This window comes from Quercus suber, unplaced genomic scaffold (assembly GCF_002906115.3).
Source record: "Quercus suber isolate HL8 unplaced genomic scaffold, Cork oak 2.0 scaffold_62, whole genome shotgun sequence".
In the NCBI taxonomy this organism is placed as follows: domain Eukaryota; kingdom Viridiplantae; phylum Streptophyta; class Magnoliopsida; order Fagales; family Fagaceae; genus Quercus; species Quercus suber.
This window is the reverse complement of record NW_027069527.1, coordinates 699,379-727,133: the sequence shown is the minus strand read 5'-3', so window position 1 is coordinate 727,133 and position 27,755 is coordinate 699,379. Positions and strand designations below refer to the sequence as shown.

The following is a 27,755-nucleotide window of genomic DNA, read 5'->3' as shown; positions in this document are numbered from 1 at the left end:
TTTTTTTTTAAAATAAAATATTTGTTAGTTTTCTTTTCTAATAGTTTTGAAAACAAAGTTGGGGTATAATAGGAACATTAGTAAATTAATAACTCTTATTTTTAGAAACAGGACAATATTTTGGGACATCCAAAAATGGAATAGAGGACAAACAAACTAGGATGAAGGGAGTATTATATATGTGTGTGTGTGGAAATATGAAGATGTTCTAGTATTTGTAGCAATGCTTGCTGTGTGGTTCTGGAAATTTACTTGATGTGTAGAATGGTTGGCAGGTTTAATATGTGTTCAAATTGACTTTTATATGCTTGAGTTTTCTTGAGGCAATTTTTTGGTACTGCCCAGTGCCCAGGCCTTTAGACTTAGGCAATTTGGAAAATATTTATTACTTGTAATGTGTAGATGATTAATAGGTGATTAAAAAAAAAGAAAAAAAGAAGAAGCTATTTTGTGCGTTTTTATTTGTTTAATTCATGCCCAAGTTTTACATGCTATTGATGTTTAACAGGTGGTAAAAAATCTTATTTTGTGCGTTTTTATTTGTTTGTTATTGTGCACAGGTTTTACTTTGTATTTTTTTGTTCCCAAATGTCAATATGGGGGTATTGAGAAGTATAAATTTAAACTGATATTGTTTCAAGTAGAGCTTGAAGGCCCATTTTAAAGGGTGATGGCCTACTAGGAAATATTAATTTGGACAGATTCAAGCAGAGCTTGAAGGCTTATTTTAAAAGAAATGAAGTAAAAAAGAGGCCCAATATGATATGACAAGATTCAAAAACTTTTAAATCCTTGTAACTTAGAAAGCCCAATAATTTTGGCCAAAAAGGCCCAAAAAAATTAAATCCATGAAAATCTACAAATTTGGTCCAATATGTGGTCCAAACCCGCCAAACCATTGAATCTAATTCCGACCTACCCCAACTAATGACCTGACTCAATGAGTCCGACTCGAATGTTTGGTTGAGTGTGGTCAATTTTCCAGCGACCCGACCCAATTGGGTAGAGTGCGAGTTAGGCCTAATCCCGAGCCGACCCGACTCGTGGACAGCCCTAACTTCTAGAATGACATTTGAAAAACTTAGTAATATGCTATTAAAAGAGTTTCTTTACTGATTGTATATTTATTTTTGATACATTTTAAGGGAAGGATTTAAACCTTGTACATTTTCATTGGATACACAAAAAAAAAAAAAAAAATGTCATTTGAATTTTATCTCTATATATTAAGAGGATTGAAAGAGTTAGTTAAGGCTTTAAAAAATGTCAAAAATACCCCTAATCTAAATAGATAATTCTTATTCTTAAAAAATAAAAAAAATGGGGTTAAAATTGTAATTCAATAAAATTAAAAAAAAAAAAAAAAACTACCAGAGAAACTTTTTTCCTAAAAATTAGCACACTTTTTAAATATATCTTACGTACATTTGATACTTTTTTTTCCTAAAAACTAGTACGCACTAAACCTAGTAATTTACTCATTTTCAAAATCCTAAATTTTAGTTTCTTAAAAATTCCTTCCTATAAACTTCAAGACTCTTGGCATGATTCGAGGTAATTGGCCAACAAATTGTTCTTTATGTTCACTAATATCAAGCAATAACTAGGCTAAAATGTAAAGACCCTCTAGGGTTTGGGTTAGTTGCAAAAACATCCCTTGGGATCCAATTCTTCCTTGTAAATCTTTGAGGTTTTCATATCCACCAAATTGACCCCTAGCTTCTGCTAGCTTTTTATGAATAAAAAAAAAAAATCATGTGAGCAATGATGCGAATAAATTGGAGAATCTTTTTAATGTAATCATGTGATGGCATGTGATTGATTTATTTATTTATTTTTTTATTTTTTACCATAAGAGCTAACAAAAGGTTGTCCCAATGACCAATTTGACATATATAGAAACCTTAGGGAGTTATAAGGAAGAATTTAAACACTAAGAGGTGTTCTTAAAATTGACCTAAATTTTAAAGGATGTTTTTTCATTTGGCCATAATTTAATAACTCAAATAACCCGTATTTTTTTTGGGGGGGGGGGGGGGGTGGTGGAATGTGCTCACTTTTTAAACATTTTTCTTTTGGGTAAAATACAAAAACCACTCATGAGGTTTAACCTAATGCTAGGCACTACTAAGATATTTTAAAATATCTAATTTGCCCCTAATCCTAAATGGCACCTGAAACTATTTGTGCTCATTTTCCCAAAAATTAATTTATGTTCCATTTACTTGTCACAATGCAATCCCACGATGATTGTATTGCGGCAATTATATGCATGAGGAAGTGTTTATGTAGTAAATAGTAGATTAATAATACCCAAAGATGGTCAGGGAAGCTGAAAAAGGCTAAGGATTAGGAAAACTTTCAATTTTCAAACAATGTTAAATGTGGTTTATGCTTATGTGGCAAATTTGATATATTTTAAAGTATGGGTCGTGTCTCATATCATATTAACGGTCAACCCAAACCTCAAGGATAGTATTTATATTGGGAAAATTACATTTTACCATTCTAAATTATATCCTAAATTACACTTTACACCTTAAACTATACTATAAATTACACTTTACATTATAAACTTTCAAAATGCATAGTTAACATTTTAAACTATAACTCGTATTACATTTTGCACCCCGATGTTAATTTTGCCGTTATCTTGGATTGAAAGCCAAAGTTTAGGATGGAAAGTTTAATCAAGAGTATAATTTAGCGTTATAAAGTGTAATTTCTCATTTGTTTTTAAAAGATTGAGAAAATTGGCAATTAGGTCTTTTCATGTGGTGCCATCCAAAATAACAGCAAAATTAATGGATGGTGCAAAGTGTAACACAAATTATAGTTTAAGATGCTAACTGTGCATTCTAAAAGTTTAGGGTGCCAAGTATAATTTGGGGTATTATTATTATTTTTTTGGTAAAATGTAATTTTCCTTTTTATATTTTCCTTTTTATATTTTCCCTTTTAGTTTTGCCCTTCCTAGAACGGCATGCCGTTTTCCCGAAGCACAACGTGACGCCGAGTCGTTGTTGCTCCCTTCATCATAAAACGCAACGTTTACTTCAGTCTTGGAAAACTACAGCTCCAGCTCCCCACCGTGCAGGTACTCTCTCTCTCTCTTCCATTGCCGCCGTCGTGATCTCTGAGAGTTGTGATTCAGTTTTCTCTGATCAATTCTACTTCTAAATTTCTCATTCGGCAAGTTTCCCATTCATTCAAACTTAAGAAATTTAGTTTTCGCCTGCAAACTGTTCGACAAAATGTCTCTAAGAACTCTATGTGCATTTTATAATCCTTATCGATCAACAAAAAAAGAACCAAACACAATTGGCCTTCTATGATTGATTACTATGTTAATATATAATTCTATATTATCTTTCAATTTTCCTTTATTTTTATTTTTTATTATTCGTAAAGATTGTACTTTTGAAGCTAATGTGGTCATGGTTGTCCTTCTCTCAGTTATACAATTCGAAAGCAAACTGAGGAAACATGCCGTCTCTTCAAACCGCACTGCCTCCTGAACTTGCCAACAATGTTATCAGAGTTAGTATCAAATTCTTCTTCATTTCTTTATATTCTGCCATTTCTATTTATTATACAACAGTTTTTTCTTTTTTTTTCCTCACTAATTCAGGCATTTTGTTGTAGCTTTATCGTGAATGCCTTCGACGAGCAAAATACATCGGTCATCGGGTATACAAAGTTCCTCTCCCTCTCACACTCACACTCACACATATAAAATTTACTGAGAATTTGAGTTATGAGTATAGATTCAACTTTAGGTACTTATTTGGGGCTCGTTACTGTATTCTATGTTGTACTAAAAATGACCGTTTTAATCAATAACGTTTAGGTCAAATGAAATTTCCTTGGTTTTTTCAACCGAGACGTCCAGAGTTTGATTCACCCTCCCCCAATTTTTTTTTATTTAAAAAACGAGTGTTTTAGATGTTCCAATTTTCATGCCTAGCTTGGTCAGAGCAGCTTGCAATATTCCAGCTTCATTTCACACTCTGATTCAAACCCTTTTCCTTTCAAGCTTTCTTATTGCCCTTGAGAGTTCCGCATCCCAGCGGCCTATTTGACCTCCCTCCATATACTTTGAGTGAATAAGCATTCAAAGTATACATGATCTTTAGTTTTCAATCTTCCTCTGCAAATGATATCTCAATTATAGCCCCAATTAGCAAGCCTATCCCTCGTTGCAATTGCAAGCCTGTTTTGCACATACAACTAGCAAATAAAACCATGCTTGGGAACATGCTTTGTATAATCCTCCTCTAGTTTACTTCCGGAGCTTTTAACTCTAATTTTGCTTCCAAGCTGAGGAACAGCTAAACGCTTTATTTGCAAAAGGAATACAGAGCCGCTGGTCATCTCCTCCTATTTCAATCTCATTCAAACTAACTAGGATTCTTACTAAGTACTACGATCTAGTAGCAGACAAGCACCATTACCCATTATGGATTACACTAGACAGCTTTGCTGAAAAGTAGCTTGCTGCATGATAGATGATTTGATGACCAAATTTATGATAGAGAGGGCCTTGGGATGCCAGTTATCATGCAACAAGTATATTGACATATCTTGCCCGACCATATGTTTAATTAGAGGCCTTCTACTCTATTGCAAAATCTTCCTCCACCCACAAGAACTATCCTTAGAAATTTGGATTCAACTTTAGCTACTCTTATGTGGGTTTCATTACTGAATACCATGTTGCATGAAAAATGAGTGTTTCTGTTCCATATCTCATGCCTGACTTGGTCAGAGGTAGAATGTGCTAGGTCTTTTATTCATTTTTATTTTGGATTATAACCTTGTAAGAACAGTTAGCACTAAATCATTCATGTAGTTATAAAATATAATATAAAAAAATCCTGCAAGATAGATCAGATTCAAAAATAAGATATCATCCCTGAAATTCTTGACTAACTTTCCATTGTGGTCTTTCTATGTTTCTCTTGGCTGAGCTGTACATTTTCCCCTCTGCTCCAAGTATACATGTCATTTTTTGAACTGCAACTGTATGGTTCTCCTTGTGAAATCCAAGCTCACATTGTTAATGATTCTGTGTCCAATTGTACTTAGAAGATATAGGATGATAATATTTCAATGATTATTTAGATTTATCAAAAAAAAAAAATTCAATGATTATTTAGTTTCCAATCATATTGAGAAGGCATAGGAAACTGACTTTGGGCCTTCTCTTTTTTTTTTAGCAACATAACACAGAACTTGTAGTTGACATGGTGAGACAGCAGTTCAAAAAACACATGCACGAGACAGATCCAGAGAAGATTCAGAAGTTGAAGGATGAGTGAGTTTCATCTTTTGTAGTTACTTGCATGTATTTGTTCATGTTTGGGTTGGTGGGGGAATATGGTGGAAACGATGTCTTTGGCTGTCTTATATTGCCAGGGTGCATCTTAGTGGGTTGCTTGATCCTTTAATATATAGATGTCATTATTTGTTTTTACTTGTCACAAAGACATTTCTTGTTATGCATTAATCCTTGTTTGCAAAGCTTTAATCCTTGTTTCCTTTGTTTTACAGCGCGGCGAGGGGACTTATAAATCACATACTATATGAGTCTGAGAAGATGTCTGGTCGTAAATTCAGCAAGAGCGCTTGATGTTGTTCAGAATTTCAATTTCTGAGTGCTTTCAGTTGGTGTATCAGATCATGTTTTGGCAAAATAATAATATAAACCTGAGTGGTCTCAATTTTTCTTGTTTATGACTTTCATGTTGCAGGTGTTGAACCCGTCAGGTTGAATGAAATTGGCATTTTTTAAATTTGTGCAGTGGCCTTTCTATGTTCATTTTTCATTTATAAAACTGATGGTTCATGATAAGAAGAGAAATCTGTGTATGCTACCTATGTTTTATATGTGAAATGAGTTAAGCATAGACTTCTGTCCTTTTGCTTGACATTTGTTAGCCGCTTTAAATGATCCGAGTCCTCAACCCAAGCAAACCCATCAATGCAGGCAATATGAAAGGAAAGCCTAAACCCTTAAACATTTTAGTAGCCTTAAGCCTGACAAAGTGTATTACCTGTCTTTTGTGCCCAAAATAAATGACCCTAGAAACTCTTAAACGCTGAAAAAAAAAAACTCTAATACCCTAATTTTCAGGGCTTTCCTAGCACTCTGCTTTTGTTTTTAATCTTATTGTTCTAATGATAATCTCTAACCAGTCTTCTTTTATTCATCAAAGTTCATCCTAATCTCTCGAGATTACTGCCTTGGAGTTTTAGCATCAGTTTGATGGGTTTGTCATGTTCAGTTGGAGTTGGATAAATGCCATTTTTCAAGTATATATCTCAAAGTTAGATATTTTTTTTAAGCAAAAAAGACATTTTCTATTTGTTAATCTTTTAACTTATAAAATAATTTTAAGCAATTGTGTCTCCTTAACCAAGCAAAATTGTCAATGCATGATTTTAAAATTCTAATGTGTGGTGATCGAAGCAATATACCATGCTTATTAAAGCTTCTGTACCTTCCTTATTGCAAGTCTCAAAACTTAAAAGAGTAAAAGCAAAACCTCAGGCCGGATGATATTGCACCCCCTAAAGAACAACCAAATGTGGCTAGTCATGGATAGCATTCCACAATGCACGTACAGTCTCTTGGTATATTGTGAGGCACTGGAATACAACACATAAGATTCGCTTCTATTATTAGAAGAACTTTCTGTTACAAATCTTCTCCCACTAAATTTTTTTGCATAAGCCTTGCAGCAATAATGGCACAGATTAAGAGTTATAGAGGTGTGCAAGGTTGGTGAAAAGTCGTTGCAAACTTCCTCCATGTTCATTAAACTATCCCCGCCACTATATGTTTCTTTGATACAACTCAGTAATTTTTTTAGTAGTTTTTTTCTTTGAATTTCCATATATTGGTCCAACCCTGTGATAGAAAGCTATGCAATCTTCTGAACTTCCTTTATGTGGCTGATTTTACTACTTAGTTCCATGGGTACTAATGAATTTGGTTAAGCAAACTCATAAAGCATTTTTTTTCTGTTTGCAACACTGGCCATGAGCAAACTCATAAATGTGAAGTAAACCCTCCAAATTAAAATGTCCAAATTATTTATTTCTGAAAGGGGAAAAATCTCTTAAGCCCAAGTAGACGGATCCATCGTTTGCACGGCCCTATATGGACGGACCTATTGTGAACGGGCCGGACACAGACGGGCTGAATTATGCTGGGCTAGATTATCCATGGGCCTGTTGAGCCCCTAAGGAGGGATATTTTGGCCCATTCTCGTAAGAGCCCAAATAGAATGTTCATTTTTCATTTATAAAACTGATGGTTCATGATAAGAAGAGAAATCTGTGTATGCTACCTATGTTTTATATGTGAAATGAGTTAAGCATAGACTTCTGTCCTTTTGCTTGACATTTGTTAGCCGCTTTAAATGATCCGAGTCCTCAACCCAAGCAAACCCATCAATGCAGGCAATATGAAAGGAAAGCCTAAACCCTTAAACATTTTAGTAGCCTTAAGCCTGACAAAGTGTATTACCTGTCTTTTGTGCCCAAAATAAATGACCCTAGAAACTCTTAAACGCTGAAAAAAAAAACTCTAATACCCTAATTTTCAGGGCTTTCCTAGCACTCTGCTTTTGTTTTTAATCTTATTGTTCTAATGATAATCCCTAACCAGTCTTCTTTTATTCATCAAATTTCATCCTAATCTCTCGAGATTACTGCCTTAGAGTTTTAGCATCAGTTTGATGGGTTTGTCATGTTCAGTTGGAGTTGGATAAATGCCATTTTTCAAGTATATATCTCGAAGTTAGATATTTTTTTTAAGCAAAAAAGACATTTTCTATTTGTTAATCTTTTAACTTATAAAATAATTTTAAGCAATTGTGTCTCCTTAACCATGCAAAATTGTCAATGCATGATTTTAAAATTCTAATGTGTGGTGATCGAAGCAATATACCATGCTTATTAAAGCTTCTGTACCTTCCTTATTGCAAGTCTCAAAACTTAAAAGAGTAAAAGCAAAACCTCAGGCCGGATGATATTGCACCCCTTAAAGAACAACCAAATGTGGCTAGTCATGGATAACATTCCACAATGCACGTACAGTCTCTTGGTATATTGTGAGGCACTGGAATACAACACATAAGATTCGCTTCTATTATTAGAAGAACTTTCTGTTACAAATCTTCTCCCACTAAATTTTTTTGCATAAGCCTTGCAGCAATAATGGCACAGATTAAGAGTTATAGAGGTGTGCAAGGTTGGTGAAAAGTCGTTGCAAACTTCCTCCATGTTCATTAAACTATCCCCGCCACTATATGTTTCTTTGATACAACTCAGTAATTTTTTTAGTAGTTTTTTTCTTTGAATTTCCATATATTGGTCCAACCCTGTGATAGAAAGCTATGCAATCTTCTGAACTTCCTTTATGTGGCTGATTTTACTACTTAGTTCCATGGGTACTAATGAATTTGGTTAAGCAAACTCATAAAGCATTTTTTTTCTGTTTGCAACACTGGCCATGAGCAAACTCATAAATGTGAAGTAAACCCTCCAAATTAAAATGTCCAAATTATTTATTTCCATCAATATTCTTATCTAATGCCTTTGAAATCAAGATTTCCAGAATAGGCAGTATTTTCCAATAATAGCTCCTATAGATGACGTGTGTGAGAGAATCGTGGCCACTACTTTCAACACATCTCTGTCCCAACAACCTTCTTTTCATCTGACATAGCTCTTTTACCATACACTATGCCATTCAACATGCAGTGATGCTGACTTCTGATGAGTGCCTTGCAGTGTTGGTGAGCCTCACTCAACCATTGTGTTGAAAATATAGCATTATTATGGATGTGAGGTTCCAAAGCTAAACAGTTCATTCTCAAAGTAATTCACTGTTACCGTCCATCATCAATTTCTTTTTCCAGTGGCATAGTTTTGACGTGATCTTACATGTCAAATTCACTAGTGCTTTGTGGTCCAGTGTTTCTTAGCTACCTTCTCACAATCCTGTTTTGCCATTATGTGGGTCTAGTTTTGAAGTGATTCTGTCTTTTCTTCTTCTTTTTTTCCTAAAGGACCTTGCAGTTTCTTTGATCTCAACTAATTACTTGTGAGTGCTGCAAATCATTTTTATTGGAAATCATTCCATTCTTGTATTGTTTTAACTTACTTGATTTTATATCCAAGAGTTTACGATGTTAAAGTGACTGGAACAAAATACTTTATCGGTTGAATTTATTGTTTCTCAAAAAAAAAAAAAAAATATATATATATATATATAGAAGTTGAACTTATTAAAACCCACTGCACTTAATTTTACATCCAGAGTGTTGCAAATCATTTGCATTTGATGTTTTTTGAAGGACCTTGCAGTTTTTTTTGTACTACTTTACTATGAAACTGCCTGGTTGACAAAATTTGCAAAATAATGTTATTTTAATAATAATTATTTAAATTGACACCTTTTTGAAACAATTTGAGAATATGGCCTTTTTAAGTTTTGAAACCATGTTTTCTAAAAGCGATTTTACTTAATTTTAAAAACACGATTTTAGCACTTAAAAATTAAAAACGGGTTTCTAATACATGATTAAAAAAATGTTAGTTCTCCAAATAGCCTAAAAAACAACGTCAATTATATAATTTATATTAATGAACATTTTTTTTTTTGTTTGGGCTTTAGCTTGTTTATTAAAAAAACCTAAAATTAAAACTCAAGTTTGGCTTATTTATAGACAGATAACATGAACAACTTTCTTAAAAAAAAAAAAACATGAACAAGACTTTTATTGAATAAAGCTTGAGCCTGTTCATGGACATTTTTTTTTTTTGCTTGGGCTCAACTCATTTATTAATAATAATAATAATAATAAAAAACCTAAAATTAAGGCTCAAGTTTGACTTGTTTATAAACAAATAACATGAACAAGATTTTTATCGAATAAAGCCTATGTTGTTTATAACGATCCATGCGATTGAGTTGATAAACGAGGTTCCTAAATTAATCAACTCCCAAGTGATTTTCTAAAGAAATCAATTCTGTTAGATGAAAACCACACACAAAAATTTCATCTAATTTGAAAGAATTAAATAAGAGATAATAAGTCAATAATGATAGTATTTAATTAATTATGTTAACACGTGGTAAGTTTTTATTGGTGGAGTATATAGTGAAACAGGAAAAATAGGACAGAAGATTTGGACTCACTTAATTCTGCCCTAATTTCTTCCATCATCCAATTAAATGTTGAAATTTTCTTAGGAAGGCAAATTTTTACTAATGTAAAACTTCTAGTATTTCGAAGATCAAAGAGATATTAGAATGATTACGAGGACCTACAATGCTCATGAAGTGAACTGACATGAAGAATGTTTCCACTGAGGTCACAAGTCGAACGGCTGTGAAAGCCGCAACAACCCACACCCACATTCCCCTGGAATTGAGGACTGAGGACCCAAGATACAGTTTCTATTGATGAAGGGTGTGAGAGCCTCTACATTCACTGCATCTCTGTTCCAACAAATCTCTTTTCATCTTACTTTGCTTATCCAAATGCGTTCTTACTTTTTACATTGCAGTAATGCAGCCATTTTGTTGGTTTCTGATTAGTGGTTTGCAACGTGGATGAGCCTCAGCCATTGCCTCGAAAAAAAATCATATCAATTTGAGGTTCCAATCAGTTCATTCTCGGGAATCTCATCAGTACAACATTCATCATTTTGTTCCAGTTGTATAACTTTGAAGTGATTTTAACAATGTCAAATTGACCACTGGTTTTGTGCCTGTGTTTCTCAGATACTTTCTTAGAGTCTTCTATGACTAGCAACTTAAAAGGCGATGGAAGTATGGGACAGGAGTGCAAAAGCATGATCTCTCTAGATTATACTGCATGTTAAATTCCATGTAGTAAAATAATAAAAATCCTTTGTCTTGTCTTACGCTTCAACAATCGCAGTTAGCGCATCTCTTTTTTTCCTATAAAACCAAAGTTTAAAATAAATTAAAAAAAAAAAAAAAATCAAATACAAACATGCTGCAGTTGGTGAAGCAAAAAGTGGAATGGGCAAAGGATTTTATTCGTCATAAAAATAGCCATGTATGCAGATGGTGAACTGGTTCCAACTATAAAGGCTAGAAGACTTTCATTATAGTATGATTGATCTTTTGCATCTTCAATACCATGCTTACTGCATGGCTCCAAAACTTAAAAGAGAAAAAGCTAAAACGGGGCATGGGGTAAAATATAAATAATGCCTGTACAATCTCTTGCTATAGTGTCAGTAATTCGAAATAAACATATAAAATTTAGTATTGTCATTCATAAAAATTGTGGTTACAAGTCCCTCCCCTTTAATAAATTTTAAAAATGCATAACATGTTGAAGGCAGAAGGATAGTCATTGCAAGCTCTTTTCATGTTCATTAGATCATCACTACAAGAACTTGCTTCTTTTTAGATACCCGACAATATAAACACAGCCAATTGTTGCAAGTTCATATTGAGTTCTAACTGCCTTTCCCTAAATTAGACGGTCTTGTCTCTCCAGTCCTTGGACTAAATGGTCCTCCTCCACCAAGCCGAGGACTTTGTTCCCCTCTCAGTTCACTTATGCGAGGGCTGTGTACACTATCTGACAGCCGTGGGCTCTGTAGACTTCTAAATTCTTTGGAAGGTGTTGCTGTGCAGCTTGTTACCTTGAGACTGCACATCCGTCTAATCTCGCCCCGACTACGTGTTACTATCCCATCTAGAATCTCTCCATCATCTGCAAATGAAGCTGTCCGTCCCATTTCCCCATCCTGCTATGGACAAATCAAGAACACGAGATACATAAGTTGAGCTGTATTGCTAGGTCACCTTAATTACTTTCTATGTTAAATCCATTTTAATTCAACCCGAAAAATTACACGACATTGATTACAAGAGAATAGATTAGCAAAACTGAAGTTCTTCAGATTTTCTGTATTCTTCTTCCTAGGCATGTAATGTATATATAGAATGTAGTATGTAAGGAAAAACAAATAGAGTTTATCTACAGGTTGAAGCAAAAGAACTAAAATTGTACGGTTGCCAGCCTTTTTTGCTTACAACAAGTTTGGTAGGGGGATTAAAGCCCAAGTTCTCTCCATAGGCAAAACCGGAGAGTACCACTGAACCACAAGCATAATCAATAAAGGGAACTTGAGCAAAAACTTACTGTTGCTAGGTTGAATGATAAAGCTGACGCCTCTTCATACTCTGCAGCATCTAAATCTTGAAGGTGTGCCGCTTTGAAAAACTTGGGCAAAATGTATTGTCTCACAGGAACCAAAAGCATAATCATTAAAGGGAACAGAACCCCTGCAATTGGAACCCATGTGATCCCAAAACAAACAAGCAGATAAGCAGTCTGGAAGATTGTAAAAATTGCAATGGTCTTGAAAGGTACAGTTTCCACAAAAGTGGCATGATACTCCTCCAGTACTCTGAAAAAGCATGCAATATGGTTAGTTCCATACTATTCACGTTTATAGGTAAAATGATCAAAGAGATGAAGAAAGCAGCTAAGAGCCTACTTGTATCTTCTACTTGGAGCTGTGAAGAGCAATAAGATTCTTTCCCAAAACTGGTTACCGGGTAAGCTTTCAATGGCCATGAAGGCAAAATAGCCCCAGAGTACTGAGGTTGGGATCTTCTTAAGGAAAGGCATGGCTGCAATACATCCTCCTACCATCATAGCTTGAAGCAGGTTACTGAGCCGCTGTTCTTTCACCTCAACAGGCAGTAAATCATCAATCTCTTTCTCAACATCAAACGTGCTCTCATCAACCGGGGCATTTATGTTCCCAGTGCTTGAAGCCATTTGAATTGTGGAGTCTTTCAATTCCTTTAATCCCTGCTCAGAATACAAATTTAGGCAAGGTTGCATACTTTTCAGCACCATAAGAATTGATCAAACTTAAGAAAATTTAAAAGAATAATAATAAAACCAAAAAGGAGAAGAAAAAAATCATGAACATTTATTAGACTGACATTATAAATCAAGCCGTCTTAGACTTTATATTCTCACAGAAATTATATGAACTATATTGGAATCTCTAATTAACATGGCTGTAATAAGGTTCTTTTGAAACAAAGCGTTGGATATCCAAGACATGTCCTGCAATATTTGGTTTTCTAGTTTCTGCATTGTGTCTTTTCTATGTAGATACAAATGTGACTATCAACAGCAGTTTTCTGCTATGTTAGACAAAGAAAAGAACGAAAATATGAAGTCAATCATACCCTAGCTGAAGGTTCCTGGTAAATTAAAGGAGTCTGCATCTGTTGATAGGCTTCTTGCATGCTTCCATACACTTGTCCCAAACTTGCATTATTTCTCATACACTTGCGTGCTGTTGCTACAAGTCGATTACGAAGTAACTGCAAAACAGGAAGATGTTGTTATAAGGATGTACATACACAGAATCTATGCATGTGTATGTTTGTATGGGTGTGTGCTTGACTATGTCTGCATGCACATCTGTGTTCCTGTGTGCCTGCGTTCTGAATATATTCTAGTCAACTATTTACTAAATGGGATTTATGGATATTCATAGTAGTAAACTGGCAGCCTCTTGGATGCAACATGAAGAGCAAAGAGGCTGAGCAACTGATTAGCTACTAGTCAGCAAGCTCTAAATTTCGCAGCAGAATAAGGAACCTGGAATTATGGTATCTTTGTGTACCTGGTGTTTAAGCGTAGCCAAACTTTTAGTATGCATTGGAGATTGAGGAATAACTCCATTTGATGGAGGGATCCCAATGAGACCACACAATATGACCTGCCATGCAGTAACAAGATTTCAAATGAGGCAAGTGGGTACTAAGTGCTGTAATTTGCAATTGCATAATAGAGTACCGGAAGAAAAAAAAAATGTACAACACAAGAAGGGTATTTGCATACCATGAACCCCAAAAGAAGTAAATCATAATGGAAGGAAGGGGGTTTTCTCAAATTGAACTCTTTCTGCTGGGCGAGTTGAGAAGCCACACTGTGGTCAAAGTAGTAGAGCACTGCAATCATTGTTGCAGGAATGAAAGCCCCAATTATATAGAGAACCGGCACATTTAGCATGTCCTGTCAGTTTTAGGTTAAGCCATTTAACATACTCTTCTAACTATAAGATTTATAAAGGAAAAAATATATCAAGCTAAAGGGCATATAAATATACAATTTTCCAGAATCACGTACCTTAATGACAGTCCAATTCTCATATGCACCTGGTGACCATGGATTTGGACTGAAGAGTCGTCTTGGGATTCCTTTTGGAACACTTCCAGCTGGTAGATAGGAAATAGCTGTCCAAACTACAACCATCAATGGCACACCATAATCTGCTATGAAGCCTCTCAGCGATCCTGTGGGAGTTAATAATGAACTCCATAAATTGAAAGAACACTAGAAGGACCTACAGCAGCAAATATGGTTCCTATAGACAGGTTTAAAGGTCCTTCAGTTGTTTCTCTCTTTGAGCTCAAATTATTGATATTCACAAAGGAGTCCCATCTCATCTACTTAGTAGGCAGAGAAGCCAATTTTCCACCAATTCCTCTTCACATTTCCCTTCCCTTTTTGACATCTTCAACAGGGAAAGAATTGGTGAACCTCCTAGATATCATGAATGAGACTACTTGTTTGCATTTTTTAAACCTATTGGCTAAGGAATCATAAACTGAAACTAGGAGTGCTTTAAATGAATTTTTACGGCAAGCAGTAACTTAAGAGTTTGTAATACATTGGAGAGGCTGACAACCTTAAACAAGATGCATGGGGAGTGGAATTCCTTGAGAGTTTATATTTAAAATCCATTTGACTTACCAGACCCATACCGCCAAGACCTTGCTTTTCTGCTTCTTAAAGCGGTAAGCAGAAGTGCAAATGACAAAACTAAAGCAAACATGCCATTTGAAAATCTCCATGAAGGCTGAAACTCAATTGAATTTGGATTTTCTCTTTCAGGTATACGAAATTCTTCAACAAGTCCCTAGCAAACCCAATTAAAAAACAAGCATGAAACTCTATACATGCAACTATTGATATTATGTGCTTCAAGGAGGGGGAGAGGGGGTGTTGGAGGATGACTCTTACTTTTATAGCTTCTTGCATGAAGAGCATTGCAATTAGAAGGCCAAACAGTTCCCCAGCTATACGAGTAAACCTATTAATAATGGAGCAAGCCCCTAAGACAGCCAGTAGGAACAGCAATATGGCAGTCCACACACATACCCTGCCCATCCAAATGACCATGTAAGTTCAAAACAAATAAACAGAATTCCTAATCAAAATTAATCAAATGTCATAGCAATTAACATCAGCAGAAGAAGTTGCAATATCTTTCCATTAGATAGCAATAAGAAAATATGATACCATCCAGTCCATGCTAAAAAGAGCTTTGATCCCAAATCTGGCCTATCTTTAGCGAACTTGAACATAAATGTATACATAATCACGGTTGGCTCTGCGACTCCGAGAATCAGCAAAGGTTGACCTCCAATGATTGAGTGTATAATTCCACACAGTGCTGTAGAAGCTAATGTTTGAACTGCTGTTAGAACTCCATCTGTTGATATCAGTAAAAAATCTTGAGATACCTACCACACAAATAGTTATATGCATAATATATGCACCATTTCCGGCCCTAGATAAAAATTATGAGATGCTTAATTGAAAATTAGCAGCAACATTTAGACAATATTCAAACAAAATGATACCTGTACTTCTATCCAACTGTTCTCCAAAAGAAATAACTGGGATTGCTGAAGCAAAGAATATATATGTAGTTGGGGCCAAAATCCTAGGAAAAATCGAAATAAGTTACTAAGCTAAACATCATTATTTTGTGACAAATTCAGCAATAGTTAAATGCCACGTTTAATATTAACCCAAAACCTTATAATTGAACTACATTTATTACACAATCCATAGTTCTCAAGGCAGGAGAAAAATATACCTGAAGCCTGCCTTGAATCCACCGGTCCAATCTTGCTTGTAACACATCAGCCTCCCATTAAGATCAGTCTTGATTCCGCGAAACGGCACAAATGTCTCTTCCATAGCTCCTTCTTTACTAGGACCACTGAGAGCACCTTCTTGAATGCCTCAACAAAGGACAGTGCTCATGCCAATCTGGTTGTGACTTGTGACCAAGGTGAGTGAGTCTGGCGTTGGAAGATTAACAGTCTAAAATTTATGTTTGAATGACATGAATATAGAAAAACAAAGACAGAACTTAGATGTCATTTGGGTATAATTAAATCATAATTATACAATTTTGACCCACACAGGAAAAGTCAGAATCGTGTTACTTGGGCACAACACAGAATAAATAAATAAAACAAGAGCAGCATTATGCAGACCTGGCCCCAAGGTATGGTAAACTTAATACAAATCACAGTAACAACTATGGCAAAACCTCAGAAACTTCAAAATGACAAAGGCATTGTAGTATTTTACCACTAAGCGACAAACAAGACTGGCCCTTTTGCTTGTATTGAAGTTTGGCATTCACACAAAGTGGGCACAGAACGTTTGTTAGGAAAGGCTCCAGATATTTAAGCTTGGAAAGTGTGGTGAGAAGGGACTGGATTTGATGCTGCAATGGTAATGTGGGTCAATAAAAGGAACTAAATGAACATCACTGTCAGTGTTGCACATTTAAAAAAAACAAAAAAAAAAGAAGAACCAAAATCTAAAAGCTTATTTAAAGAAGCCTACAAAAGCTAACAACCAAGAAAAGAAATATAAATATAAATATATCGAAAAACAGGAAATTCAAAGTAGATGCATTGTATAATACTTACCACCTCAAAGCATTGAAATTTAAAAGTGATAAAAAGAGAGAAAAATGTAGGAGCTTTTTCTGGCTTTGAAAGTGAAGATGGAGAGAATTGTGATAAAATTAAAAAAAAATAATAATAAATAAAAGGTGCTTTTTTCAGTACATATGGATATGGGGGATGAAAGAGTGCAGCGCCAACCCATGACAAGCTGGCCTGGAAAGAAGCACCCAAGTAGCTTCCCCAATCTTTACTTTATTTTCTTCTTTATATTATCCTGAATTTTAAATATATCTGTATGGTTTATACTGTGTTTATTATTGGAGAATACACTGGGAACAATTTGGAATGTATGGTGTCTTAACACTCCCAATAAAAAAACTTGTAGAGGGAGTCCTCATTATAGTGTTTTTTTTTTTTTTTTTTTTTAATATTTAAGGAACCTTATTATAGTGTTAATGCATTGGAAAGAACAAAATTTACAGGTAATGGATAGTCTCTTTGATAAAGTATTCATGAAGCAATATGGTGGGGAAGGATCATATTATCTCTATACTTATATTTGCACCATGCAATAGACAAGTTATGTATTATCTCCATCCAATCTTATGTAATATATTAGATCACATCCATTTTTGTCTTCTTTTAATTAACTATTCAACAAAAAATATATAATAAATTTGATCTGACATTATATAATGTGGAGCCAACACAGCATCAATTAAGTTCCACATGAAAAAGATGGGTTTCAATTAGTTAAAAATATGTTATCATTAAATAAATGATTTAGAATTGAATCTCGCTTGTATACCTACACCAAAAAAAAATTAGTATCTTGACATTAGGTTAAAAAACAATTATCATGGAGTAGATATTATAAATTTAAATCCTATTATATGTATATAAAAAAAAAATCCACAAAAAGAAGAAGATAATTATAGATATGACAATTGCGCTTATGATAACAGGGTGTGACTTTGTCACGGACTACCAAATTGTTCTCCAATTAGCTTGACCACGGCGCCCACCAATTAAGGAAAATATAGCACCTTCTTTGTTCCATAATAGATGATACTTTTGAGTTTTGAGACTAAAGGAGATTATTAATAGAAAGGTAAATATTTTTAATGAAATTTCTGAAAGTGTCTTTTTTTCTTCTTTTTCTTTTTCGCTGAATTTCTGAAAGTGTCATTTATTTTACATTGGCTATCGATGCAAAATTTTCAAATATAATGATAATATGAAAACTTTTACTTATATAAAATGAGATTTTTTGAAATGGAAAAAGAAAAAAAAAAAGCTTTCATGTATTATGAAACACTAAGTTTAATGATTAAAAAAAAAAATCACAAATCTTCTCACAACCGATATAAGTTTGTGATTGGTGCATAATAGAAATGATGTTAATGGTAAACCAATGTGAAATTGATGTTGCACCAATTACAACTTGTTATCTCTGTATTTTTTTCCTTTTGCATTACTCGCTATGAACTCCAATAATACGGTTGATTGAACTTGGGATCTCCAAATTTACATTGTACTTCAAATTAATGAGCTCATCACCCAGATAACTCTGTTAGGCATGTAGTGAAAGGGGTATCTAAGTGATGTAGAATTGGAGTAAACAACTAACATACACCGATAATATGGTCAACTGAACTTGGGATCTCTAAATTTATGTCATGCCTCAAACCAAAAAGTTCATTACTCAGATACCCCGTTAAGTATGAAGTGAAAGGAGTATTTAGGTAATTTAGTAGAATTGCCGTGAACAATTGAACATTATATAGAACTAAAGTACTAAATGAACATTTTGAGTATTACTTTAATTTTGAAATCCACACGAATTTATTGCATCCAAAAGCACACCTAAGAGCATTCGCATCAGTATTTCTATTTTACACATCTATTTTTACATTAAAAACCTACTTTTTCTATTTTACACTTCCACTTTTACAAAACACCCACATCAACTCATTTATTTTACAAGTTATTGCAATAAAATATTCATTCCTCTCACTTTTTTTATTATTTCCCTCAACTCACTCTTAATATACGCGCTATCTCTCTCTCTCTCTTTCATTTTTGCTGAACACCTCTCTCTCTCTCTCTGTCTCTCTTCTACCTTCTCTCTTCTGCGACCCACCCAGCGACCAGCGACCCACGATTTCACGGCGACCCACCCAGCGACCAGCGACCCACAAAGAAGTTCACGGCGACCCACCCAGCGACCAACGACCCACGATTTCACGGCGACCCACGATTTCACGGCGACCCACCTAGCGACCAGCGACCCACGAAGAAGTTCACGGCGACCCACGAAGAAAACCCAGCGAACCGAAGTTCACGGCGACCCACGAACCGAGCTTCACGGCGACCCACGAACCGAGCTCCGGCGACCCACGGTCAGACGAGTACCGATCGGACAGCTTCACTTCTCAAACAAAACCCAACTCTATACCCGATCTCCAACAAAACCCAATCTCCAACAAGCACCGATCTGATCTCTGAGCAAGCACCGGTCAGATCTCCGAGCACCGATCTCCAACGTGGGTTTGTCTGTGTTCTTTGTGTGTGGCTGTGTTTGTGTTTGTGTGCATCTGATGAGGAGAAGAAGATGATGAGGAGGTGAGGTAGTTGTGCACGGAGAGAAGAGAGAGAAAAATTGGTACGAATTTATATTAATAAAATAATAAATACATGAGCTACAGTAACCGTGTATATATACACGGTTACTATAGCTCATGGATAAAAATAGATGATTATACCAGACTTTGGAAGCACTGATGTGGAGCAATTTTGATATAAAATGTGTAAAAGTGGTAGTTTTTTCTATTATACATGAGTTTTCATGTACTGATGGGAATGCTCTAAAGCCTTTATCATGATTGGTTGGAGAGAGAAATAGAGAGGAAAAAGGAGAGAATAGATAATTAGGATTGGGGAAGAGAAATGGTGTTTAGTTAGGAGGTGCCTAAGAGTTCTCTTCCTAAACCCACTATTTGAGAAACAATAACTTTCTCCCCCAAATTGAGAAGAAAACTAGAGAGAAAATTGGAGAGAGTGTAGGTTGATAGAAAATTACTCATCTCCTCTACCCAACGTTACTCTTTTTCTTTTCTTTTTTCACCAATGTTATATTTTTTTTCTTAATTTAAATTTTTTCTCCTTATATAATAATATTATTATTTTCTTGGAACTAACAGCATAGGCGAAGATTACATGCAATTTATATCTTCTATTATCTTTTTTTTTTTTTTTCAATCAAACAAAAAAAAAAAATTATAGTTCTATTTTTCACCCCAAACCAAGCATTTTGACAGAAAAATAAAAATATTTTTCTTCCTTTTACTTTTTTACATCTTTCCCGTTTTGTATGCTTCCATGTTTTCATCCCCTCACTTTTTAACCTCTTTCCCATTTTATCCTCCCACCTAACCATTTTTTAATTTTGAAATCCACTCAATCTGACAAAAGAGTCTATGGTGACTGAACAAACATCTTGATTTGATTCGTAAATAAATGGTGAGACGCCAGGGGACAGTGGTGGAGGAACAGTACGGAATGATTAATAAACTCCTAAATCTTAATGAGCCGAATACGTTAAGACACGGCGCGTGTCTGCTACGGGAATGCAGTGATAAGGTTAACGTGACAGCCAGTGGTAGTGAGGATTGATGATATAATTTCAAAGGGCAAGACGAGTTCAAATAGTTTTGGAGTAGTGGATTACGCTCTAGAAAGTCCCGCGATTCCTGTATTTCTCATTTCCAAGAATTTATTTATTAATTTGTTTTTAAAAAATTGGTAGTCCTTCGAGACATAATAGAATGTCTTAGCATTGTAGATTAGGAAATTTGATTTCAATGCGACCGTCAGATTCTTATGGATCATTTGATAGGCCAATCTCTTTTTATTTTGGCAAAAATTCAAAATTAACCCTCTAATTTTCAGCATTTTTCATTTCAGTTTTTTAACTTTCAATTTTGTCATTTCACTCATCTAACTTTCAATTGCTGTCAATTTGGTACTCCGTTAAACCTCAGTTATCTGCTGCCGTTAATTAAGCCAAAATGATGTTGTTTTGGCACATTTCGATGTACAGTCATGTGACGAGCCAACAGTACTTCCACAAGGTCTTTAAGGTGTACATTAAGCTCTAGAAGTACCAACAGGATCACTAGTCAGAGCNTTCTCCAGTGGTAACATTTTCACATTCGAACACGCTTGAATCATTGTAGAAAAGCAATACTCATTTGGGCAAAGCCCATTTTCAAGCATTTGAAGAAGCGTGACAATGGCTTCAATTCCCATATCATTATTTGCAAAACAATAAACCATAGCAGTCCATGAAACCAAGTCTCTCAAATCCCCCATATCATTAAAATAGATTTTGCTTTAGCCCAATCCCCGTAAGAGAGATGAGGTGGAGTTAGGAGTAAGGATGCCTCCCCTTAGTTCCCCTAAATGTTTTTTTTTTTTTTTTTTAAAGAGTCAAAACGACATCGTTTTGGCTCAAGTAACGGCAATAGATAATTGAGGTCAAACGAAATACCGAATTGACAACAATTGAAAGTTAGAGGACTAGAATGATGAAACTAAAAGTTAGGACTGAAATGAAAATTGCTGAAAGTTAGAGGGTCAATTTTGGATTGTTGCCTTTTATTTTTTAAAACAATAAAATTAAGGCTGCATTTTTTTTAAGAGAGTTTCAACTTATAGCGTCCGTCTTGATGATACATTTTTATTATCAAACCAAGACATCAATTAGTTTTTGATGTAGACAGGAATTGAACCCTAGATCTCTTATTCAACCATTAGAGACTTTTCCAGTTGAGCTAACTAGAATCCAAAACTAAGGCTGCATTTGTTTCCAAATTTTCTTTTTGAATCTTTTTAATTTCTTAATAATCTGATAATTAGAGGAGGGATAATTTAAATCATATAAGTCTTGGATTGAAAAACCAAAAGATAACAATTGAGATAAAAGAATTTTAGGCATTTTTATGAAATGTTAGTGCATATCTAGCAAACTGCTACAAATAAATTTCACATTATAATTTTTTTTCCCAATAGTAACTCCCCTCCCTCACTCTTCACAAATTTACTGTTAATCGCAATCACCAATTTTTGAACAGCATTAACAGTCTATTAACTTATTTCAAATCATAAAAGCCATTTTCTACTTAATTTTGTGTCTAAATTTTGATAGGGATGAGTATTTTTCATTCATTCCCATCAAGAGTAGCAGGTATACAGAAATTCTTTATATACTAACTTTCTAAGTTTTTAGAGAATGGGTTATACACATTTTATTTGATGGTTAGAGACAAATTGAAAGCTGAATAGTAATTATAATGATTTTCCTAGGAGAAATAGAGATGTTCCTATACATTACCCATAATATGTGGAAGTATTGATGTAATTTCATAAAGTGAAATGCAAGGACTCAATTGTATGGACATGTAAAATACATGATTTCCAATCCTTTTGCTGACCAGGAAACTCTTGTAAAAAAATTGAAAAATGTTTATCAAAAAAATTCAATAAAACAAATTTTAAAACACACACCCCTCTTCTCTCTTACTCATTCACACAGACCCCCAACCATCCCTTCTCTCTGTCTTCAATTGGTGTGGGCATCATTCACAAATCTAGAGCTCTATTGTGATCCATCCATTACTATGGAGCTTCATCACACCCATCGCCACCTTGAGTTTTGGACCGCACCCTTTTCCGCCTTGAGGAGCTTTGCCGTGATGGTCTTAGATCTAGAAACTTCGGTTCTTCTTTTAAATTTCACAAGTAATTTTGTTGTGTTTTTTTGATTCATGGTTGTTAAGAAATTTGTATTTGGTTTTCTAATGGAAACTTGAGAATTTGAATTTGGGTTCTTGAAATTTTCAAGTTTCTATAAAAGAGTTTTTTTTTTTAATTTTTTTTAAATTTTTTTAAATCATGCCAAACAAAAAAAATGAATTTCCTAGCACTTTTAGGAATGCAACCAAAAACAGAAAAAACAAATGTTTTCAGCTAAAAACATTTTACAAGGAAACAAACATAATCTTATGTATAAATTGAACCTTTTTTTTTTTTTGGGGATTCTAGCCTTATTTTCAAGATTACAATTAAATTCAAGAAAAAGTGTCAATTTTTTGAAAAATATTTTAGAAAACAAAGCATTTTTGAGAAATCATTTTTCATATGGAGTAGTATTCTATTTAGAATTGATCTTTGTACTTGCATATTGTTAAAGTTTTTACACTTTTTTTCTAATATAAGTTCTTGTAAGGTTGAGGGGTAAATGTCGAGATTTAAATCTTCAGAAGAAAGTTTCATATGCATATGCATTTAGAAAATACTAAAGTAGAATTTTATCTTCGAAAAAAAAAAAAATTATGCTTCAATTTTTCCTTCTACAATAGATAGTGACATTTCTAATTTTATATTATGAAAAAGGGAAAATTTGACTTCAAACTTTGATTTTGTTCTACTTATATATCTATTATTCAATTTATTATATTCTATCTAACAAAAGTCGTACTTTTGCCTAATATAGTTACAAATTTTCATGTATAAGAACTTTTTTCAAAAGGTTCCTATTGGTACATTCACTCAAATATATGTTTTCAGTTTTTAAATAACATTACATATTTTTTTACCTACATGTATGTCCATACATGTTTTCAAATATATACTTTCAATTTTAAGTGCATGTACCAACCATCCCATGATGTGAGGGCCTAAAGCAAACTTAATCTTTACTCTATCCTTAAATTTGGTCCATTATCACAATTATTCTTCATCATTACAAGATTCTCAAGAAAAAAAAAAATAGTAATCTTCATCATTACAATAAAGGTCACGAGTCAAAAAGAATTGCTATAAAAGAGACTATTCTAACATTAATTAGTTCATATAAGAGCATCCTCGTCAAGGATTGCAAAAAATTTAGCATTTACCTTCTCAAATCTCAATTTTATAACGTATAACACTCCATTTTACAACATCATTTCCATCAAAACTTCTATTTTTTAACACTTCATTTAAATATTCTTTCTTTATCAATTTTTTATTCTTTTTTTTTTCCAGTCTCTTTCTCTGAGACTCTCTCCTCTATCTCTCTTTCACACCCAGCGCCGCCGGCCACCATATCCACCCACCCATTTCACAACCACCATATCTACCCACCATCGCCGCAACCACAAACAACAGCAGAGAGAGAGAGAGAGAGAGAGAGAGAGAGAAGAAAAAAAAAAAAAAAAAAAAAAAAAAAAAAAAAAAACAACTCCCCATCCCCGCCACCAGAAAACCCACTAGTAGACCCATCACGCCAAACCAAATCCATAGCCACTGCCCACACCCACTGCTACCGGCCACCATTGCCCACAATCACACCCACCGTCACCAAAACCCACAGTCACCACCACCACAAACCATACCCACCCACAAATAAACAAAACAAAACCACAACCTAGCCACCACCTTCAACCTTTCTCCTCCAAATCACAAAACAACTACCATCACAAACACAAAAGCCAACCATCACAAAATTTCAGCCACTGCCAAATCCAATCCACCGCCAAACTGTGAACCATGACTCATCGTGACCGGCAACCCACAGTGTTGCCAACGCACGGTGACTCACCCACGGGAAATTGGTGAGAGAGAGGGATGAGCAAGAGACGACAAGGGTGAGAGGGCTGGAGAGAGGAAGAAAGAGAGAGAACAAGTGAGAAAGAAAGAAAAAAAAGAGAGAGAAGAGGGAGACCGGTGAAAGGGAAGAAATGAAAAAGAAGGTGAGAAGAAAAGAGAGCGGGCCCCACTTGAATAAACAAATAATATAACTTTTACCATTTGGTGAATAGTGCGGTCTCAAATTTGAGACCGCACTGTTCATCAATGCAAAAAATTATGGCATTTACCATTCTTAATGGAAATGTTTTTTTAGAGGTTGGGGTGTCAAATGCCAAATATTTGGCATTTGACACCCTTGATAAGAATGCTCTAATTATGGGAGGCCATTGCATAAACAAAAGTGATTTTAGAAGTCTTTTCCAAAGCCAAGTTATCTATCAATCAACAGATTCAACACTCTGATTGAAAACTTAAACTTGACACAACACCAGTATGAATCCACTCGCCTATAATTAATTCCATACACCATGTATTTTCACAATAAAACAGTGTAATAGATTTTTCCATAATTCCAATGTCGAAAATAAAGGTGAAATAATCAATCCCATCATAAACTCATTATCAAAAAAGAATCTTAGGGCTTGTCTATTTTGGCCATGACTCAATTTTTATAACTCATAATTCAAACTCAAAACCCATAATCCATAACCCAAATCTCACTTTATCTCAAAAACTCCAAAATTCTTGTTTGGTCACATAACTCAATCACATAGCTCATCTTTTGTCATCATAACTCATATTTCAGAAACTGAAAACACCAAAATTCTGTTTTTAGTTTCCATCATCCATTACTCAAATTTTTAAGTTTTGAGTGATGAAAACATCACCTAAAAACCAAGCCAAACAAGATTTTTTTTGGTGGGACCCACGCGTTTTGGAAACTCAATGATGAAAACTGAGTGATTTTACTCAAAATTATGGTGATCCAAACAAGCCCTTATTCATTCAACCTATGCATAATCAAATTCTCTCACAACATATATACCTCACACAATTATGAAATCCATATATCATGAGAATTACATTGTTGTATATACCGGATAAAGGATAAATAAGATACTATTGTTCATTATCAAGGTCGCATAATGAACAACTGTGGAAGCTTGTTGATCCTCTCAAAAACCTTTTCGCACAAAGCTTGCCAATACACGAAAGCACCAAGCCACCAAGGAACCGCTACACCATGACTTGCAAACTCAACAAACCCTCCCCACCCTTGTATCTCTTCTTTCTTCCCTCGGTAGTCACCCACAAATTCCTTTTTCCCTATTTTGGCACTTTGTGCAAGTCTTCTATCTTCTTTTTTTGGGGGTGCAAATTTAATGATTTTGTCTCGCACAAAACAAATTCTCACCCCTTAGCTAAAGAGTCGCAAAAACTTTAGGGCAAAAGACAGAAACCAAATGTCGCCCATTTGATCTATAATCTATATCATGCAGTACTGTTCTGTAGTGGTAGGTCCTTCTTTGATGGTTCTGCAATCTGGGTTGCAGACCTTGATATGTGTGACCAAATATTTTTTTAAAAAAAATTTGGTATGTCTATATACATTTTAATAGCCTAAACCAGAGAAAATCTAATTAAATTTTAATTAATTTTTTAAATTTTGCGCTCCATGTCTTATTTGATTTTTAATTTTGTGCCAAGTAAATTATTAAACATAAAAATCGAAGAGTTCAAATCCAATTAGATTTTAAATAGGATTTCAATTGGAGTTCAATTTTCCACCATGTGTTCATCTAAATTTTTAATTTTTGTAACAAGCAAATTATTAGGTGAAAAAACCGAAAAGTCTAAAATCAATTAAATACTAAATTATATATATATATATATATGTAATGAAAAATAATTACATATTTAAAAATGTATGGTTTAAAAAAAGTGTAAGCTAATACCATGTATAATTTGAACTGCATAATTGTAATTTTACTTATACCCGTGCATATGCACGGGGCTACATGTATATATTAATAAGCAGAACTTAGAGAAAATCCAATTAGATTCCACAATTGAAATCCAATTTTGAGTCATGTGTTCTAAATTATTTATTTTTAAAGAGAGTTTTATTTCTAAATTTTGAAGTCAAATGTGAAACCACATTATAAATATCCATCTGAGTTATTACATACAAAAACTAAAGAGTTTAGAATTAATAAATATAAAAAAAAAATGACAATTTACATTTTCCACCTAATAATATTCTCACAAGACTTTTTAAGAGTTAAAATTATATAAAAATAACTATTAATAATATTTAAATTATATATGTAAGAATTATACTATGCATCTTAATGTATATCTTTTAAGTATATACATGCATGTGCATAAGCTACAAGCTAGTTTTATTAACCTCCAAACCAAACCAAAAACAATCAGGTTGAACATTTTTGGTTTTTTGTTAGGGGGGCTTGATTGAGATGATTACCACGTGTGCCTGTCCAGCCTGTTATGCAGAGACAACAAACTATGACACTAGGCAACGAAATAAAAACTCTGTGAGGGCCACTTAATATTAAATGTCTAGATTCAGTTAACTAATCAATAATCATAAATAAATAATAATAATAATAAAAGGCAATTAGTTTGTCTTGCATTGTTTAAGCTCGGACATCTTTTTTTTAAAATGGCTACTTCTTCAATTGACTGTGAAGAAAAGAAATACGACCACACAAGGGAAAACAATTCTTTAGAATTTAAGGTCGTTTAGCTGGCAATTGTGATCTAGATGATAGCACGAGTTGGTGATGCCTGGCCTAAGAATCTCAAACTCGGTTTTGGCATGCACTCGTATTAAATTGCCACACGCCTGCTATTGATACAAAGGTCAACCCCCATGTATGTATTTGGATTAGCTTTCTTTTTTCTTTTTTTCTTTTTTCTTTTTTCTTTTTTTCCTGTTAACTTATTTAGCTTATGTACAACTTTTTAAAACATGAGTTTTTTCAGTTGTATCAATGGCTATTACTATTGGCTTTTGGACATTTGGACTTTAAACATCTGACTCCAGTCTGCGATCTATGATTTTTTTTTCCAAGCACAGAAAAGGCTCTGCCTCCACCAATCACGTTTGTTTTAAATCGCTTTATGTTAAGATTAAATGAACTATCTATCTTCAGTAAATAGGACACATTTTTTTAGACTTCGATATGAAACTGATGATTTATGTTTACTTCCATTACTTTGAATTCCTCCTGCTTACAGGATGGAATACGCATTATTCATCTAGCAGAGATAAATGGTAAGATTCTCAAGC

General features: G+C 34.2%; 2 protein-coding genes across 9 annotated transcripts; one reads left to right on the top strand and one right to left on the bottom strand.

Moving 5' to 3' along the window:
* Positions 1–2,969: 2,969 nt before the first annotated feature.
* Positions 2,970–5,795, top strand: LOC112032794 (uncharacterized). 2 transcript variants are annotated; one of them, XM_024065561.2, is made up of 5 exons: positions 2,970–3,097; positions 3,457–3,540; positions 3,646–3,690; positions 5,220–5,317; positions 5,554–5,795. In XM_024065561.2, the coding sequence occupies exons 2-5, from the start codon at positions 3,487–3,489 to the stop codon at positions 5,630–5,632; spliced, it is 276 nt and encodes a 91-aa protein (XP_023921329.1). In that variant the 5' UTR covers positions 2,970–3,097; positions 3,457–3,486; the 3' UTR covers positions 5,633–5,795. The 2 variants fall into 2 exon arrangements, with proteins under 2 accessions (XP_023921329.1, XP_023921331.1); XM_024065563.2 differs by having other exon boundaries at positions 3,000–3,192.
* Positions 5,796–11,297: 5,502 nt separating this feature from the next.
* Positions 11,298–16,956, bottom strand: LOC112032787 (probable boron transporter 2). Of its 7 annotated transcripts, none has more exons than XM_024065544.2 (14): positions 16,829–16,956; positions 16,482–16,620; positions 15,979–16,208; positions 15,740–15,822; positions 15,396–15,588; positions 15,117–15,255; positions 14,847–15,012; positions 14,220–14,386; positions 13,932–14,105; positions 13,714–13,809; positions 13,271–13,408; positions 12,562–12,881; positions 12,204–12,471; positions 11,298–11,808 (listed from the first exon to the last, which is right to left on the bottom strand). In XM_024065544.2, exons 3-14 carry the CDS (start codon positions 16,080–16,082, stop codon positions 11,512–11,514), a joined length of 2,145 nt encoding a protein of 714 aa, XP_023921312.2. In that variant the 5' UTR covers positions 16,083–16,208; positions 16,482–16,620; positions 16,829–16,956; the 3' UTR covers positions 11,298–11,511. The 7 variants fall into 7 exon arrangements, with proteins under 7 accessions (XP_023921312.2, XP_023921309.2, XP_023921316.2 ...); XM_024065541.2 differs by having other exon boundaries at positions 15,979–16,186; XM_024065548.2 differs by having other exon boundaries at positions 11,298–11,805; positions 15,979–16,186.
* Positions 16,957–27,755: the final 10,799 nt, after the last annotated feature.